The following is a 15,508-nucleotide window of genomic DNA, read 5'->3' on the forward strand; positions in this document are numbered from 1 at the left end:
TGTTTTGAATAGCTTTTATTTTTAGAATTTATAGAAGATACAGTGTGAAAGCCCATTGTTCCTACAGCAAGGGCTCTTTACAAAGACATCAATGTTTAAAATAACTATGAAGATCTTTACAAAAGACTGATTAAAAATTTGGCAGCTTAACAAGCACTGCTCCCTCCGTCATCTTTTATTCCCATCAGACCAAGGCCGGACTGTGATCCATGAACGCTGCAACATAAACAAGAGATGTTATTTCTGCTCAGGGCAGCCTTGATGCATACAAGCTAGCTGCTCTAGCAGGGAGAAGCCTGCAACCCCCCAGTTAAGCAGATTGGAAAACTGCATGTATTATTTTCCATCCAACAATTTTTGTTATTCTTTTTGAACAAGAAGTTTATCAGTCCCCTGGGAAACAGTAATTTGTGAACCTCACTTGGCATGAAAACTCTCCCAGGCTTGGGATGGCACTCCCTTCTTCCCAACAGTCCTGAACATGGCAGCTACATGTAGGCAGGATTTGATAACAAGCTTGTGTGAGAATCCGTATGTGCAATCAGCACCGCTCTAATGAGGTAGAAACTGCTGCTGTCTCACTTTGCCTGCTATTATTCTTTGAAGTGATGGGCAACCAGCTAAATGATCTTTTCTTAAAAACTAAGTGTTTTGGAACAAACTTGCTAAGCAGCTACTAGAAACTGGACAATTACAGCAGATCATGCCAAGAGCAGCATGTGTGCATACTGAAATGGTTTGTCATGGGCACTGAGCACAAACAGACTCTTGGCTCAGGATGCTTCACTCTTCCAGGAGCAGTGGTCCACAAGGTAACACAGCATCACGCTGCCACTCCTCAGGAAGCTCTGCAGGTAAGAATGGCGTGGCTGGCTGCCCACGGCGAGAGAGGTGCTGCCCTGTCCCCCTGCTTCTCTGTCAGTGCAGCTTTTGTTAAAGGGAACTACAGACAAGCAGGGGCAGATGTGCGACCGAGCGGAGACACAGCCAGTCACTGTGGCCTTGCTTGGGAAAGATTTACACTTTCTAGTCCAGCTACCACGAGACACCTGTTAGATTGTGGCTGGGCTGTACTGCTTTGTTAGGTGGTTCGAAAACAATCAAACACACAAAAACCCAACAACCAAAAAACCTGGCTGCTGCAGAACCTCTGCCCGATTCAGTTTGACACACAGAAAGCTTGCTTGTGTGTCAAGACAATTGCAAAACTGTATCAGCTTCGAAACAGCGACAAAATGTCCACTAGGGGTTTCATCCAACCAGAAAACCCGTGCAATTAATCAACGCTCTGGATTTCACCCCTGCTAATCTGGAGCATGGCTTATGAGAAGAATTTACTGATCAGTTTTATTAGCCTCATATGAAAGTCAGACAATACAACAGCTTCTTGGGCCTTTTATCACGCTTTTGTTTCCTTTTTAATGAAGATGAAAATAAAAGCATGAGGCAGTAAGTTACCTGTTCATTCCAGGAAAGAGAACAATGCACAAGGTGTTATCCTGCAGACTTCTATAAAGCTTTTTTATATGGTGGTCTAACTTCTTCACCTTTTTCTTTACATCTTGCTCCTGCACAACAGAATACAAGTATTACAATGACCCATTCTTCTGCAGGTATGTAATGATCACATTTAGAAATGTTTTATGAGGAGACTGAGCTGGGGCAGCGTCAGGGACTGAACAGGTAAGGAAACAGTGATTGTTACAGCTGGCATTTGGAAGTGCACCAGCTCAGCTGCAAGGAGAGCTGCATGCTCTACTCAGATGGCACTACAGCTTCCTCCAGTAAAAGGGACAGCTACAAGCAGACCAGACCTGTTCTTGCCTGCAACACTACGACACGATCCACTTCTCTCTCTGACTTCTGTTCCATTTCCTAAACCTGTGCACTGCTTAGTTAGCTCTCAGCTGGTAGGCTTCAGCCGCCGTGTAACATCACTCACTGCCCTGTGCATGGACACATGGCATCCTGGCTCCCAGGGCAGTACGTGGTTCAGTGTTATTCACCTTCACACTGATGAACAGTAACAAGCCAGCATAGCCTTAAACTCACAGAGTCAGACAGTGGTGCCATCTTCTCACTTAAACTGTTTCCTCTTTGCTTTTCACTGCTGTGATTCATTTGCCAAATCCATCTCCAGAGGTGACCTGAAGCAAGAGCGTGCCTACTTCTGAGCGTGCTGCCCCTCACAGCCCAGCCATTTATAGCTGCCAGGGCATCTGCCGCACTTTGCGATTTCTGGAATTCTGAAAAACAAAGAGAAAGGGATTGTGATTTAACACTTCTTGTTCCCTGTTCTTTGGCACCTGCAGGGCAAGGCTAAAGGTGGAGCAGGAGGAAGAAGAGAAACTAAACCACTCCAGTGAGCAGCTCCTATCTTGCTTCAGGCAAGTGTCAGACTACTGAAGCGTCAGATAAATACAACAACACTCATCCAGTTGTTCTCCTGACTTCCTAGAAGTGATCACTAGTCAGTGTGAAGTGCAGAGCAGCCAGCCATGCTTTCATTGGACTATTTTAAATAGTGGCACTTGGAGCACACGTGAGTTTCCATCATATTTCCAAGGGCTGCTGAACAAGCTTGCATGAAGGAAATAAGCAGACTGCACTGCAAAGCTACTTACTGAGAAAACAGCAGGTGCTGTGCTTTCCACTCTGGAGATCCTTTGGCAGGAAAAGAGTTTCCAGGTCTTTCAACAGACCAAATTCTTCTTGCAAATCTGTCTCTGTTAATGACTTCTTTATTCCTGCCACATAAATCACACCTTCGTTTTCTATATCCAGTTCCAGTTCCCTTATCAGAACATCACAGTCCAGTGTAGCAGCAGTGATGGGTCTCTGAACCTGAAGTGAGTCCAAGAGGAACAAATGCAACACATCAGCCAAGGCAACTCTGTCTTCTAAGCTACTGTTTTAAACAATTTTGTTTCACTATCAAAACTCTCTTAGCTATTTCCCTTTCCTTGAAAAATGTAACTAGTGAAGGATAGCTTAATGAGTCATGAAAAAGGAAAAGATCATGTTTGCAGTGCAAGAACATTAGACAAATAAGAACCCATTCTGCTTATTCAGCATTTCAACACCCAGCAACTCACTCTCCATTTTAAAGATGGAGTTGCCAACTCAGGGTGCTTCCTAACACCTTTCTGCTGTCCAACAGAAAGGAAACGAGACCAAAGCGTAAGTTGTCTTGGGAGCTGGTGGCAGCACAGCCAGCCAAGATCCACCCACACTCTATGCACTACGTAGATTTTAAAAGACTCATGCTGGCCCATATTCCTAAATGTAATTTAGGCTTTTGCTATTTACTTTGCTTACCTTAATGCACGATCCTGCTACCTCAGCTCCATTTAGGCTTTCCACAGCAAGCTGGGCAGCTTCCAGCACGCTGTACTGGATACAGACATATGGCTCGAAACAAAAGGACAGGATACCTCAGGTTTATGAATAGCAGATATTAGCCCTCCCCTTTTACAAGTCAGGTCTCAGGGTTCTTTTCTGTTTTAAATGGCACATAAAGGCTTCGAGTGGGTGATACAGGTAACACTCTAGATACCGCAACTACTAAAAACAACCTTCAATTAGCTCAACTATTAAAAACAACCTTCTTCTGCCATTACAGGCCTTGGTATACCAGCTCTGTTGAGGGGGACAAAAACCATCTCAGCATTATCAACACACGGTTAAAGCCCTGCAGCTTGGACAGCAATGTTGTACCATATCAGCTGTGCTCATTCTTGTCAATGTCTGCAGCAGCTTTCACGTGTACTGAGAACTGTCCCCCTCACACCCCGCTCCCCAAAAATCACCAGAATATCTGGTATTTAAGTGGTTGTAATCTGTATCTTTCCAAGAGGTTACTCTTGACTTCACTGCCTGTCAGCACACTGAATGCTGCTAGTGCTCCTCACCTGGTACGTTTCAGTCACCACTGTGAGGGATCTGATCGGCCCACACCTTCCAAATTCTTTTTTCACAGACTTCAGGCAAAAGTCTTCTTCAAAAGGACCTGCGTAAATTGTCAGCATGTCAGTCAGCTTGTTTCTCACCTGTAAGAACACAGATTAGAGAAGCAACTTCACAAAGCAAGGAAACTATCAGCTTCCACCAGATTCATCATGGGTCTTCCCAAGCTCAGCAGTGAGGACAGTTCTCACTCAAAAAAAAATGACTACCTTTTCACAAAATCCAGCAAGACGGTGAGATGCAACATACTCTGGATCCAAACTGAACTGAATTATACTGAATGTGGAGAGGGGAACATCTTCCAAGGCTCTCTGAAGAATCTGGAAGGAAAAAGAGTATGAAGTTCAAAGAGGTAACTGTATTGCAGCAAACCTGAAGCAGATCTCCTGACCTTAATTCCCACCTCTAATTCTCATCACTGTCTAAGGAAAACCTCCAGCAGAAATTATTCTCTAGTGAGTCATGAGATAGTGACAGAGGATCAAAGCTTATTTTTCAATGTTCAAGTGGATTCAGCTAACCTAGTTAGGTTATTCAGCTAAGCTGGTTAGCTAACACCATTGCTGAAAGTACTGTCAGTCAGCTTTTTAAAACATGACCCACCCACCGCCTCAGGACAAGAAGAACTTTTAACAGCTTGGATGCTTGCTCACACCAACCCACTCTGTGTCCATTCACCTGTTTGTTGGAAGTGCTGAGGTCACTCCGACAAAGGCCAGAAGAGTCCAATTCCTGTCTGCCCAAAAGGAGGGGCTTCTGGCCCATCCCCTGCAAGCAGGCCAGAAAACTAGCAGAGAGAGAAAAAAAAACCTGCACATTACAGTAGTTGTCAATGTGGTGAGTTAAAAGCTTTCAAGAAGTGCCCATTATTGAAAAATGATACAGTTCATTAAAGATATTTTAAAGAATGTTTTCATCCTCAGAAGTCCTGAAAATGCGTCCGAAATTTAAGATGTAACTTCTGAAAACGTGTTAGTGCTACTCTACAATTCAGTGTCTCCCTCTGAAGATACTGGAAGCCTTCCAAAAACAGGACAAGTCTTTCATTTCACTGAGGATTCAAGCAAAGGAAAAAATATGCATCTCTGAGAATCTTGTTACCATGGTTTGGATAAGTGTGGAGGATCATTCAGCTGCTTCTGGACCCCACACTGCTGTGGCTGCATCACAGATTTGTTTCGTGAGACTTCAGTCTGCCTTTCAGCTGCCAGCAACATTTCCAAGTTTAGTTCTGCTACCTTGTGGAAAGAAGATGAGCAGTTGGCTTTCATCTCTGTTAACTGTAACTAACCACCAACCATGTGCTTGCTCCATGAGTTACCTGGCCACATTCCACAGCAGTGGAGAAACACAGGTATTCATCTTTTGCCTTAATATTTTCTGTTGTCATTTTCAAGCAAGCAGTATTTGAGCACCATCCAGCAAGCACATCCAAAAAGTGTTCTCAGAAACCAGCAATGCAAGAAAAAGATTTAAGACTCATAATTGGCATCTTGAATCGGTGCCAAAACATAGAAGGTCCCTCACTTGTTTCACTGAGAAAAAGACAGGCTGTCCCACAGGCTGTGAGTGTCAGAATCTTTCTCTTCCCAGTGCCCCTGTAAGAGGTCAGCAGCAGTGCTGATTCACGGCAGTGTCTGAGTACTGGTGATGTTCCAAGTTACTGAGATACCAAGATACAGGCTGGAAGTAAGCTACCACAACCAAGGCTTATACCACAGCTTCATTTCCTCAGTAAAAGAACGGGCAAGAGTGTTTATTCATCGTAAGCACAATTTGCATGTTCTGCCATTCAGGAGATGAGACACAGATACCTTTGCTGGTCCTTTCTTAATAAAGAACTGAGCCAATTCCAATGCAGCTCTAGCATCTTCTGCAGGATCGTGACCAAGCCTCTGTTGGCACTGGATCTCCTTCCTAGGGCATCAAAATTAAATGCACAGGCAGGTTACCTACTTTTCCATACTAATTAGCATCTTTTTTTTTCGAAACGGGATCCTTTTCAGCAAAATAGCTTTCCTCTCTAAAAACCATTTCAATTCTGTGCAGCAGCATTTTTGCTAAATATTTCCCAAAGTTACTGCAAGAAACCTTTCTGCCATATTGAGCAAAACTCTGTTCACAGGGTTTGAAAGAAGCAGTGCAGCATAATAATTCTACGGTCATTCCCCATTTTCTCCCTTGATCAATGACTGAACTCACAATTTGCACACAGGCAAGGAGGTAACCTCCAGCTCTGGGAAGTCTGGAGCTGAGTTGTGAGCACTGCACTGCTAAGACATGCTATGATAGTTGGCATTGGAAGAGATATGATTAAGTCAGTACATCATACTTACCTAAATTGGCATTTCTTTCTGGATAGCTGCAACAAATACCATTTGTGTGAGCCAGAGTGCATCTGCTGCTCTGTACAGCATACACTGTACAGCTGCAGTAAAGCTGGTTTTGTGGTTCACATACAAACAAGAACTTGGTTGTGCCAAGCATCTTTGCTCAAAACCAGGCCAAATTGTTGTGCTGCTTAATGTTTCAAGGAAACAGTAAATTCTTCATTACCGTGTTCATTTGCTTGTTCCTTTGAGGTTTAGTGGAAAAAAATACTCTGTTGCTACTGTTGGAAAAGCAGGACTCTATGACCCACAACAGTTCTAATAGTTCCCATGACAATGCTGTCATAATCTTACCCCAAAACAGCTTTGGCTAGAAATTTTAGCTTAAATCTTCGGCCTTCATTTCTGGCAAAAAGTAATGAAGTATCAATAACACTGGGATGGATCATCTGGAAGAAAGGAAATATCACCAGTTTAATTTAAGAACAGCAGTCAGAGAATTGGGCAATAACTCCATTGTTATCTGTGCCCTTTCATTTCAGTTGTCAGTTTCTCACTGACAAATAATTGGTAATGACAAAACAGATGGTAATAATGAAACAGGCCCAAATCTCTTTTCTAACACTTTGCTGGGAAGACCAACGTTGGATTAGAAAGATTCAGGGATTTTACGTTGGCTTAATTAAATATAGGAAGGACTTTGGTTCTTCCCATGACAGAGATGTCAGAAGCACCCAGAAGCAGCAGACAGTAATGCTTCCTTTGCACACCTATCCCTGTCTAATCAGATTCCTCCCTTCCTTTTGGGTTCAGAAGAGCAGATAGCAAGTTTTGTATATGTAAGAGCAGTCTCTCTCTTTCAAATCCTTACAAACATAAGGCTATGCATAATGAAAGGCAATTAACAAGTGCACACTAATAAAAAGAACTGTTTGGACCTTTTACGTCTGAAATGAGTATCGCAGGGTTGGGATAAACACTCACTTGCAAAGCCTGAAGATCAGCATTTAGAGAATGACCCACCAATACTGCATCATGGGGAAGTATCTTTTTCAGTTTGGTTTGTATGTCTGGCAATCTTGTTTTCACTGGAAGAAGCATTTTCCTTGTGACTCCCGAGTATCTTCAAAACAGAAATGAGATGAGGTACAAGCAATGCATTAGCAACAGCATTTACTGGAGAACATCACGAGCAGGGCATGCAAAATATGAATCCAGCATAACTTATGACAGAATGCTATTTACTGCTTTCTCTGCGGGCACATTCCAAGAGGAATCCACCAGAGGATGCACAGATATTAAGCTGCTGTGCTGCCACATCTGTTTGTGTCCTCTCAAGCATGACTTATTAAGCAATGCAGTTCTCAGCATCAGATAACACAGGTAACAAAATCCTACAAGGCTGTTATGGAAGAAGGTGCTTCACACAACCTGAGGAAACAGGCAGCTCATCTCCTGTGTAAATCCAAGCCAAGACTTGGAGAAGAGATGGTTTGAGTTTGGTCTGCTGCAGTTGTAACGAGCCCAGCCTTAGAGCTGTGAGCGAGCAGATGACCTAAGCTATTCTCTATCTACCGATATGCAAACTTAACTACGGAGCAGAGAAAGCTGATTTACAATCCTGTACCTTACTCACCCTGTGTCCTTTTTTATATCCAGCCCTGAAAAATAGCCTGTACGGTGATAATTTACTTATTGAAGAACTTTTCCTACAGCACTGCAGAATGACAATGCCTAGCTGACAAGCAGATGCTCTGTAGCAGCATATACACAACACTGGTTATTCTAACCATGTAGCACAAACTGCATTCTTAACAGTGAGTGAAATGCAAGTCACCACTGTGAGAGCATGCACACCAAAGTGTTCTGACAGACTGTATAGAAGGCTTGATCTGAAAGGGCTGCAGGTCTTAAAAGATGACGATAAGAAACTTTAATGGAAGTCACCTGGTGCAGTAGTTCACTATCACACTTTCTGGTTTGACTAGCTCATTCAGAAGGCACTGCCCCTCTGCATCCACCAAAGAGACACGAGTGACTTCATTCCCTCTTGCAGTCAGGCACTGTTAGGACAAAGCAGAGGCAGGCACTGGATCGGCTGATGCTGCCATTCGGATTCCTTAGCTTTGACTACAGGCAGTGTCACTACAAATCACTTTACTCGGAGATCCACCACTTGCAGCTTTCATACCATACCATGCTTCATTTCAAGTGGTAAACGCCTGCCCTCAACACATCAAACACACAGCCAAGCTTAACACAAAGAAAACCTCTACAGGGAAATGCTGAATTCACAGAATCAGTTTGCACTCTGCAGTGCAGAGCTGCCATTGACAGTGTCTTCACCTAAGAAGAAAATGCAATTTAAAAGCAGACCCCAGACCACATCATTAGTCACTCAAAGATGCTGCCACAGAACTGTGATGGCTACAGAAAAGATGTGGGACAGAGACATCTTTGCACTCCCAAACCCTGGGGAGGGCAAAGGCAGGGAACTGTAAACAAAAACCTCAGGAGTGACTACAGCATTGTCAATAGCAGATCCAGATGCTACTGTAGGAGCCAGCACAGAACTGAGCTCTCTGCTGCACTGCTCAGGACAAAGATAACTTTGCTGATGTCTCCAGAACCACTGAGTCCTTCCCATGGCTGCATTAGCACTGGTACCATCAAAGAATGGACTGTAAGCAGATACGTCAGAAGTGGTTTAATAAATGCACAGGGTGCTTGGTTTGGTTTGGAACAGCCAATAAGAGCTTGGCTGCTTGACTATGCTTTGTAGGATCACACATTTACTGTTACCATTTCACAATCCAGACCGAAGAGAGGGCTGCTGTCTGTCCTCTGAAGATCACACTCTGTGTACATATAATCCTTACATCCTGGTGAATCTAAAATGAAAAGACACATTTAAGACACAGACCTCTTTCTTTTAATAGTTATCATACAACATACATCACCAAAAATCTCATTCATTTTCAAAATTAAAAAAAAATCATACCAACGAAAACCTCAGAAAACCAACCTCTCATGGGATAATCATTCTTTTTCAGCTCTTCCGAAGTTAGAGTATAGCTCGTGAGGCCTCGTTTTTCTCTGCCATATTTCCGGATGATGGGATCACACTGCAAGCCTGAGCTTTCAGGGACACATTCAACACCAGTGGAAATCAAGCCTGGAATGTACAGAATGGTCTGTCAGGATCAGACAGCACTCCTTACTTGCAGTCTGCACAAATAGGCACATTCAAAGGCTACACCATTTCAAAAGAAAATGCATGGAACAAACTGTACATATATCAGGATACTTAATATACACTGGCATACAAGTTTATCAGGACACTTAAATCTACTAGCAGCTTGTGAGCCGACTGTACTCCAAATCTATCTCACATTCCTCTCAGCTGAACAGAGGGGACACCTTCCTGTGAAGCACGACAGCACAGTCACTTGTTATCTCTTGTAAGCCACAAAAAGCAGCTCTCTCTTCTTTCTACTTTCTCTACAAATTTATTTCCCCAAAGTATTATTCACAGAAAATGTGCTGTAAGTGTGGCTCTAGAAGCAAGCACTGAACTGACATCACGATCCACAACTGTATAACCTTTACTATTTTGTAGGTGATCCTCTGCAGGCTGCACTTCTAGAAAACTGTACCTGATGTCTCAGCTCTGTGACAGTGCATCAGGCTTACAGACAGGGTGCTACAGGACTCTCATTACAGTGAAAGTAACAGCTGCTCAATCTCCCACTTAGGACTTGAATTCAAGATCTTTGTGTTACACTTCTAACAATTTCAGTGAAGTTCTTTCTCATGGTAGTTTTGCAGATTTTTTACATGCCTGTTGGATTACAGTTACCTCTATAAAGAGTGTAAAAATAGGGTATCAGTTGTCAACACACCTGTTCTTTACCTTCATTTGCAGCTCAGTACAACTAAAAAATAACAGACCCATCTTACAATAAAATAATCACAAAAGGGGTAATGAAGCATCAGAATTTTGTATTAAACTTGTCAAAAGAAAATCTTCTTTTTGCATTTACTTGTTACAATAAACCCCAGAGAGTTCCTGAAGTAGTCAGTGTAAGTAGACTCTTGGCATAAGCCATTACACTTTTTCTTTTTACTATAGCAGCATGCTAGGATCGCACAGGGTGCAAAGATATTCAATTACTCCTGAAAATGAATTGCTGCAACTGAAAGAGAGAACTCAAAGCCAAGTGAGGTACCTTGTGCAGTGCCTTGAGGATTCGGGTTCGCTCCTTCGCCACACAGACTGGTTAGGAAGTTAGCTGAAGGGGGTGGTAACGTGAATCTCTGAAAACAGAGATGTGTTAGAGACTTGGAAACACAGCAGAAATGTCAAGCATATAAGATGCCTCTTTATCGCCAGTCCACTCCAAGTTAGAGAAGGAAGGACAGAAAGGAAGTATATTTGGCATTTTCTGAGGAAAATTTAAAGAAATCTGTTCTCATGACACACAGTATAGAATTGTATGTTACAAGGAGAAAGCTTTGCCTTCACTGATGTGATTAAGAACACAAATCCCAGTCCTACACTGATAAGGACCTAAAGCAGTTCCAGACTTTCCATGATTTTGCATTTGCTGCAGTTTGGGGAACTATGCTAGATCAAAGCACTCTTCCCTTTCCCTTTCCCTTTCTCTTTCCCTTTCCCTTCCCCTTTCCCTTCCCCTCCCCTCCCCTTCCTTTCCCTCCCTCTTTCCCTTTTCTCCTTCCTCCCCTCCCTCCTTTCTTGATTTTGCTTGCAGCTCAGAAAATTAAAATGACTCTTAATAATCTTGAAATAAATGGGAGAAACTTGACATAGAGCACACACAGATTTTTCAATCAGTGGGAAGGGAACAGCATAACTCTATTAAGATTCTCCTCACTCACACCCAAGAGCATATTTCAAATCAGCAGAGGTATTTTTAATCTCCCAGGCAGCCTGAAGAAGTCAGAAGCATTGAGGACTGAAATGCCACAGCATAGACATTTCACCTGGTAAGGCTGCAGAGATCTAAGCCTTGAAAATCTGCTTCTCACACTGCAGCCCTGGCCTCAGCTTGAGCTGTCAGAGCCTAGAGAGATGCTCTCATTCACTTGGTGAGCAATCAAAGGCGGCCGCTTCCTGCTGGAAAGGCCACAGTCTCAAGCAAGCAGTGGCAAGCAGTAACCAGGGCACAGCTTCAGCACTGGAAGAATTTTAGTAGACAGCAGTGCAGGGACTTACGTGCTGGAACACTTTTCGGAGGTGTTTGAACTGTAAATAGAATTTGTAGAAGTGGAGCTGGCTCATTTCATGCAGAACAATAACCACAACCCCAGCCAGACGGCTTTGGTGATAAACATGGCACCAGCTGCAATAAAACAAATAAATAAATGAATACATAAAACTCAAAGCAACACAATCATCATGCACTCTTAGAAACAAACTTGGAGCCAGACCAGCTTTTAAGTCCATCAATGGCAAAAATGTCAAGTGACTTCAGTGAGAAGAGGCTCGTATCGCTTGTCTCAGCCAGCCACAACACAAGAGACACAACACAAGAGACAGAGAAAGAATGAGTTGTACCTGAACTCCACTCCTGGCTCAGATATAGGTTCAGGTCTTACCATACCTCATTTATATGCACCAGAATACAAACACAAACCAGTATCTCCCGCTGTAGTGATGCAATCTGGTCAAACTAAGATTACTTCATCAAAATGAAAAATTCACAAAATCATTTTCTATTCAGTACTGAAAGCCTGAAATGTTTTTTGCATGTAGCTTTACTGCAAGACACGCTGCATGTCACCAAACTTGAGTCAACCAAGGCTATATACCCCCTCAGCCTTTCAGCAGGAAACACAAGAGTTACTGAGAAGATGAAAAAGGGCAAAGTGACTAAATCGGCTTTCCCAAAACACTCCAGAGAAAACACTTCAAATACACCTGGCACAAAACAGTATAGTGCTAACATTTTAACAGCACATTTCTTTTCTTGGTGTGTGAAGCTGCTGCTCCACAAATTTTGTTTCTGTGACTGCATGAAACAAAAGTATGGAATGCTAGAATTTCTGTGAGAATTCTGGTCTGCAACCAAGCCTAACATGAACCACATCTATGTAATGCAAGCTGTCAGTATGGCCTTGTAAGAGTCCCAGAGCACAACTGCCTTCAGAGGCTCGCACAGCACAGGGGGCACAGCACAGGGCTGCCTCCTGAGCACAGAGGTGCTGTACCTGGGCTGGGCTGCATTGTGGCGTTTCCCCAGGGCTGCGTACTGTAGCAGCTCGTACAGCTGCTCTGGGCTGATCTCACAGTCCTCACCAAGCAACGCTGCAGACAAGCGAGATGACTTCTCCTGGGAGAAGGAAAATGCCAGTAAAGAAAGGTTTCGTGTGACCACACACATCTGTGGAACAGGAGGTGAATTATGCAGTAAAACAGTGTACTGTTTGGGCAAAAGCAACAGCATGTAAAATAACTCCTCCATTCATTAAGGTTTCTTTTGAGCCCACATTTCAACATCAGAGTTACCATTAGCATCTCAGTAAGGTACTTCAGAGATGTCCTGCAAAGACCACCACATGCAGACATCTGCATTTACACAAGCTGCATGCAGCTGTCTCACATGTGCTTCGACAGAACCATCTGCTTTGTGTAACTGCATCAGCTGTTGGGGCATTCACTGACCCTGCTGCAAAAAGTGTTTCACAGCATCCAAAGGAGCTGCAGGCAGAGAGGGTCAGAGACAGGACAGAACCACACAAATTAGCACAGCAGTTCGTTAAGCCATGATCCCAAATTTACCAGCTCTCCCAAGCCTTTTGGCAAGCATATACATTACCTTGGAGAACTCCAGTGACTGTCTGGCCACGAAACTGACATGACCAGTAAAAATTTTCCAAGATAGTATTTTATTACATAACAAGTGGACATCACCAAGGGCAGATCATACCTGACCCATCAGGTGACCTTCTGCAATGCAGTAACAGCACTGGTGGACAAAGGAAGAACAACTGATGATTGCATGGACTCATGTAAGGTCTTCGACATGGACCTGCTGTGTTGGACACAGCACCCGGTGGGACCTGGACAGGCTGGAGAAGGGGCACACGAGAACCTGCTGAGGCTGAGCGAGGCGCAGCGCGGGGTGCTGTGCTCCGGTCGGGGCAGCGCCAGGTGTGTGCAGACTGGGAGAAGAGCTCACAGAGAGCAGCCCTGCGCAGAGGGACGGGGGTTCTGGTGGACGAAGAGCTGGACGTGAGGCAGCAGCGTGCGCTCACAGCCCCGAAGGCCGACTGCATCCTGGGCTGCAGCAGCAGAGGGGGGCGGCGGGCAGCGAGGGGATTGTCCCCCTCTGCTCTGCCCTCGGAGCCCCCAGCTGCAGTGCTGCGTCCAGGCCTGGGGCCCGGCACAGCAAGGGGGGAGCTGTTGCAGCGGGGCCAGGGCAGGCGATGAAGATGCTCGGAGCTTGGAGCAGCTCTGCTGTGCAGACGGGCTGAGGAGCCGGGGTGTGCAGCATGGAGAGGAGAAGGTGAAGGGAGACCTCATTGCGGGCTTAAAGGGAGCTTATGAACAGGAAGGGGACCAACTTTTTACAGCAGCAGACAGTGAGAGGACAAGGAGAAAAGACTCTAAGCTACAAGAGGCGGATGCAGGTGAGATGTAGGGGAAATCCTTCCCTCAGAGGGCAGCGAGGCGCTGCCACTGCTGCCCGGAGCTGTGTGCTCCATCCATGGGGGCTCAGAGCCACGGCCGGACCCGACGGAGCTGGGGGTAGCCGGAAGGCGGCAGGGTGTACCGGGGGCTGAGAGGGCCTCCCGATCGGACACGCGGCGCTCTCCGATGCCGGCGCACCGCACGCAGAGCTCCGCCCGTCCCGGGGCCGCTGACGCCAAGAGCCGCGCCGTGCCGCGTTCTGTCACAGCTCACCATCGCTGCCCTGCTCCTCTTGCCGCCCGCCCGAAGCCCCTCCGCATCCCGTCCCGCGGTCCGCTTGCGGCCGTTCACGCGATCGGACCGACCCGCCATGGCCTCGCCGAGGAGCCGAGCCGAGCCGAGCCGAGCCGACAGCGCCTGCGCGGAGAGCGAGGGGAGTGCGCAGCCGCGGGGCGGGGAGCGGGGCAGGACCGCGGGCGGTTTGAAGCGGCGGAGATGGCTACGAAGCGGCTGGCCAGGTGCGGGCCGCGGCACATACCACTGGGCCAGGCCGGGCAGGGCCGGGCCGGAGCGGTCTCCTCTCGGCCTCCTCTCGGCCCGGCGCTGAGGCCGCCCCTTCCCGCAGATCGCTGGGGATGGCGCGGAGCGGCCGGAGCGGCAGGGTGACGGAGCGGCGATCCGGATTCGACTTCCTGCTCGTCCTCGACTTCGAGTCCACGTGCTGGCGGGACGCACGGCAACGCCGCCCCGAGATCAGTGAGTGCTGCTCCGGGAATGCCCGGCTGTGTGCGGGGTGCGATGTGCATTTGTGTGTTTGCGGGGTGCGATGTGCGTTTGTGTGTTTGCGGGGTGCGATGTGCGTTTGTGTGTTTGCGGGGTGCGATGTGCGTTTGTGTGTTTGCGGGGTGCGATGTGCGTTTGTGTGTTGCGGGGCGCCCGCGTGCCGCACTTGACACGGACGTGGTGTTTTCCTCCCGCCGCTCTCGCTGTGCTCCATCCCAGTTGAGTTCCCGGCCGTGCTGCTGAACGCCGCCACGGGGCGGATCGAGGCCGAGTTCCACGCCTTCGTGCAGCCGCAGGAGCAGCCCGTGCTCTCCGAGTTCTGCACGGCGCTGACCGGCGTCACGCAGGTATCCCGCTGTGACTTACACCGTTCGGTGCTCCTTTAAAGGGCCGAACCTCCAGCGGATTGCAGTCTGTACTGACGCTGGTGTTTCTCTATCCGCTGCCCAAAGAAACAAGTTGACGAAGGAGTCCCTCTGCACATCTGCTTGTCACAATTCTTGAAGTGGCTTCAGGAGATACAGAAGGAGAAGAAATTTCTGTTCATCTCAGAAATCCCAAGTAATGCCATTCCAGAGACAAAGCTGTGTGCTTTTGTTACTTGGACAGGTAGGCAACGTTCCCTTTTGCTTATTGCACAAAGCAGAGCGCATTAAAAAGGAGTCCTTGGTGGGACTGTTATCTGTGCCTGCTTTGGGACTGTCCTGCATTGATGGCCATAAGGCAGCAGTGCTCACCACCCCATCGCAGGGCTGCTGCTGATTTGTAGGTGGCT

The 15,508-nt window shown here is 46.3% G+C and overlaps 2 protein-coding genes and 1 long non-coding RNA gene across 7 annotated transcripts in view; 2 read left to right on the forward strand and 1 right to left on the reverse strand.

Moving 5' to 3' along the window:
- On the reverse strand, positions 1–14,345 carry REXO5 (RNA exonuclease 5). Of its 3 annotated transcripts, XM_052679798.1 has the most exons (19): positions 14,224–14,345; positions 12,528–12,649; positions 11,533–11,659; positions 10,526–10,613; positions 9,322–9,471; positions 9,099–9,187; positions 8,244–8,359; positions 7,281–7,419; positions 6,651–6,745; positions 5,781–5,883; positions 5,068–5,204; positions 4,645–4,753; positions 4,176–4,286; positions 3,912–4,049; positions 3,319–3,411; positions 2,625–2,844; positions 2,053–2,246; positions 1,459–1,568; positions 1–216 (listed from the first exon to the last, which is right to left on the reverse strand). In XM_052679798.1, exons 1-19 carry the CDS (start codon positions 14,320–14,322, stop codon positions 147–149), a joined length of 2,310 nt encoding a protein of 769 aa, XP_052535758.1. In that variant the 5' UTR covers positions 14,323–14,345; the 3' UTR covers positions 1–146. The 3 variants fall into 3 exon arrangements, with proteins under 3 accessions (XP_052535758.1, XP_052535759.1, XP_052535756.1); XM_052679799.1 differs by lacking the exon at positions 14,224–14,345 and having other exon boundaries at positions 7,320–7,419; positions 12,528–13,386; XM_052679796.1 differs by lacking the exon at positions 14,224–14,345 and having other exon boundaries at positions 12,528–13,386.
- LOC128079018 (uncharacterized) overlaps positions 13,694–15,508 on the forward strand; it is a 17,543-nt gene continuing 15,728 nt past the window's right edge. Inside the window, exon 1 of the long non-coding RNA XR_008205950.1 lies at positions 13,694–13,825. This is a non-coding gene — a long non-coding RNA (uncharacterized LOC128079018). The remainder of the gene's footprint in view (positions 13,826–15,508) is intronic.
- The window catches only part of ERI2 (ERI1 exoribonuclease family member 2), a 4,928-nt gene continuing 3,819 nt past the window's right edge, over positions 14,400–15,508 (forward strand). For 2 of the 3 annotated variants that reach the window (XM_052679802.1, XM_052679804.1), the window contains exons 1-4: positions 14,400–14,468; positions 14,576–14,706; positions 14,953–15,080; positions 15,186–15,342. In XM_052679802.1, coding sequence (XP_052535762.1) covers positions 14,446–14,468; positions 14,576–14,706; positions 14,953–15,080; positions 15,186–15,342 — 439 coding nt within the window. In that variant the 5' untranslated portion in view covers positions 14,400–14,445. Of the gene's footprint in view, positions 14,707–14,952; positions 15,081–15,185; positions 15,343–15,508 lie in introns of all 3 variants that reach the window. The other variant, XM_052679803.1, reaches the window with a different exon arrangement.

Source organism: Tympanuchus pallidicinctus, unplaced genomic scaffold (genome assembly GCF_026119805.1).
Source record: "Tympanuchus pallidicinctus isolate F22 unplaced genomic scaffold, pur_lepc_1.0 scaffold18, whole genome shotgun sequence".
NCBI classification, from domain to species: Eukaryota; Metazoa; Chordata; class Aves; order Galliformes; family Phasianidae; genus Tympanuchus; species Tympanuchus pallidicinctus.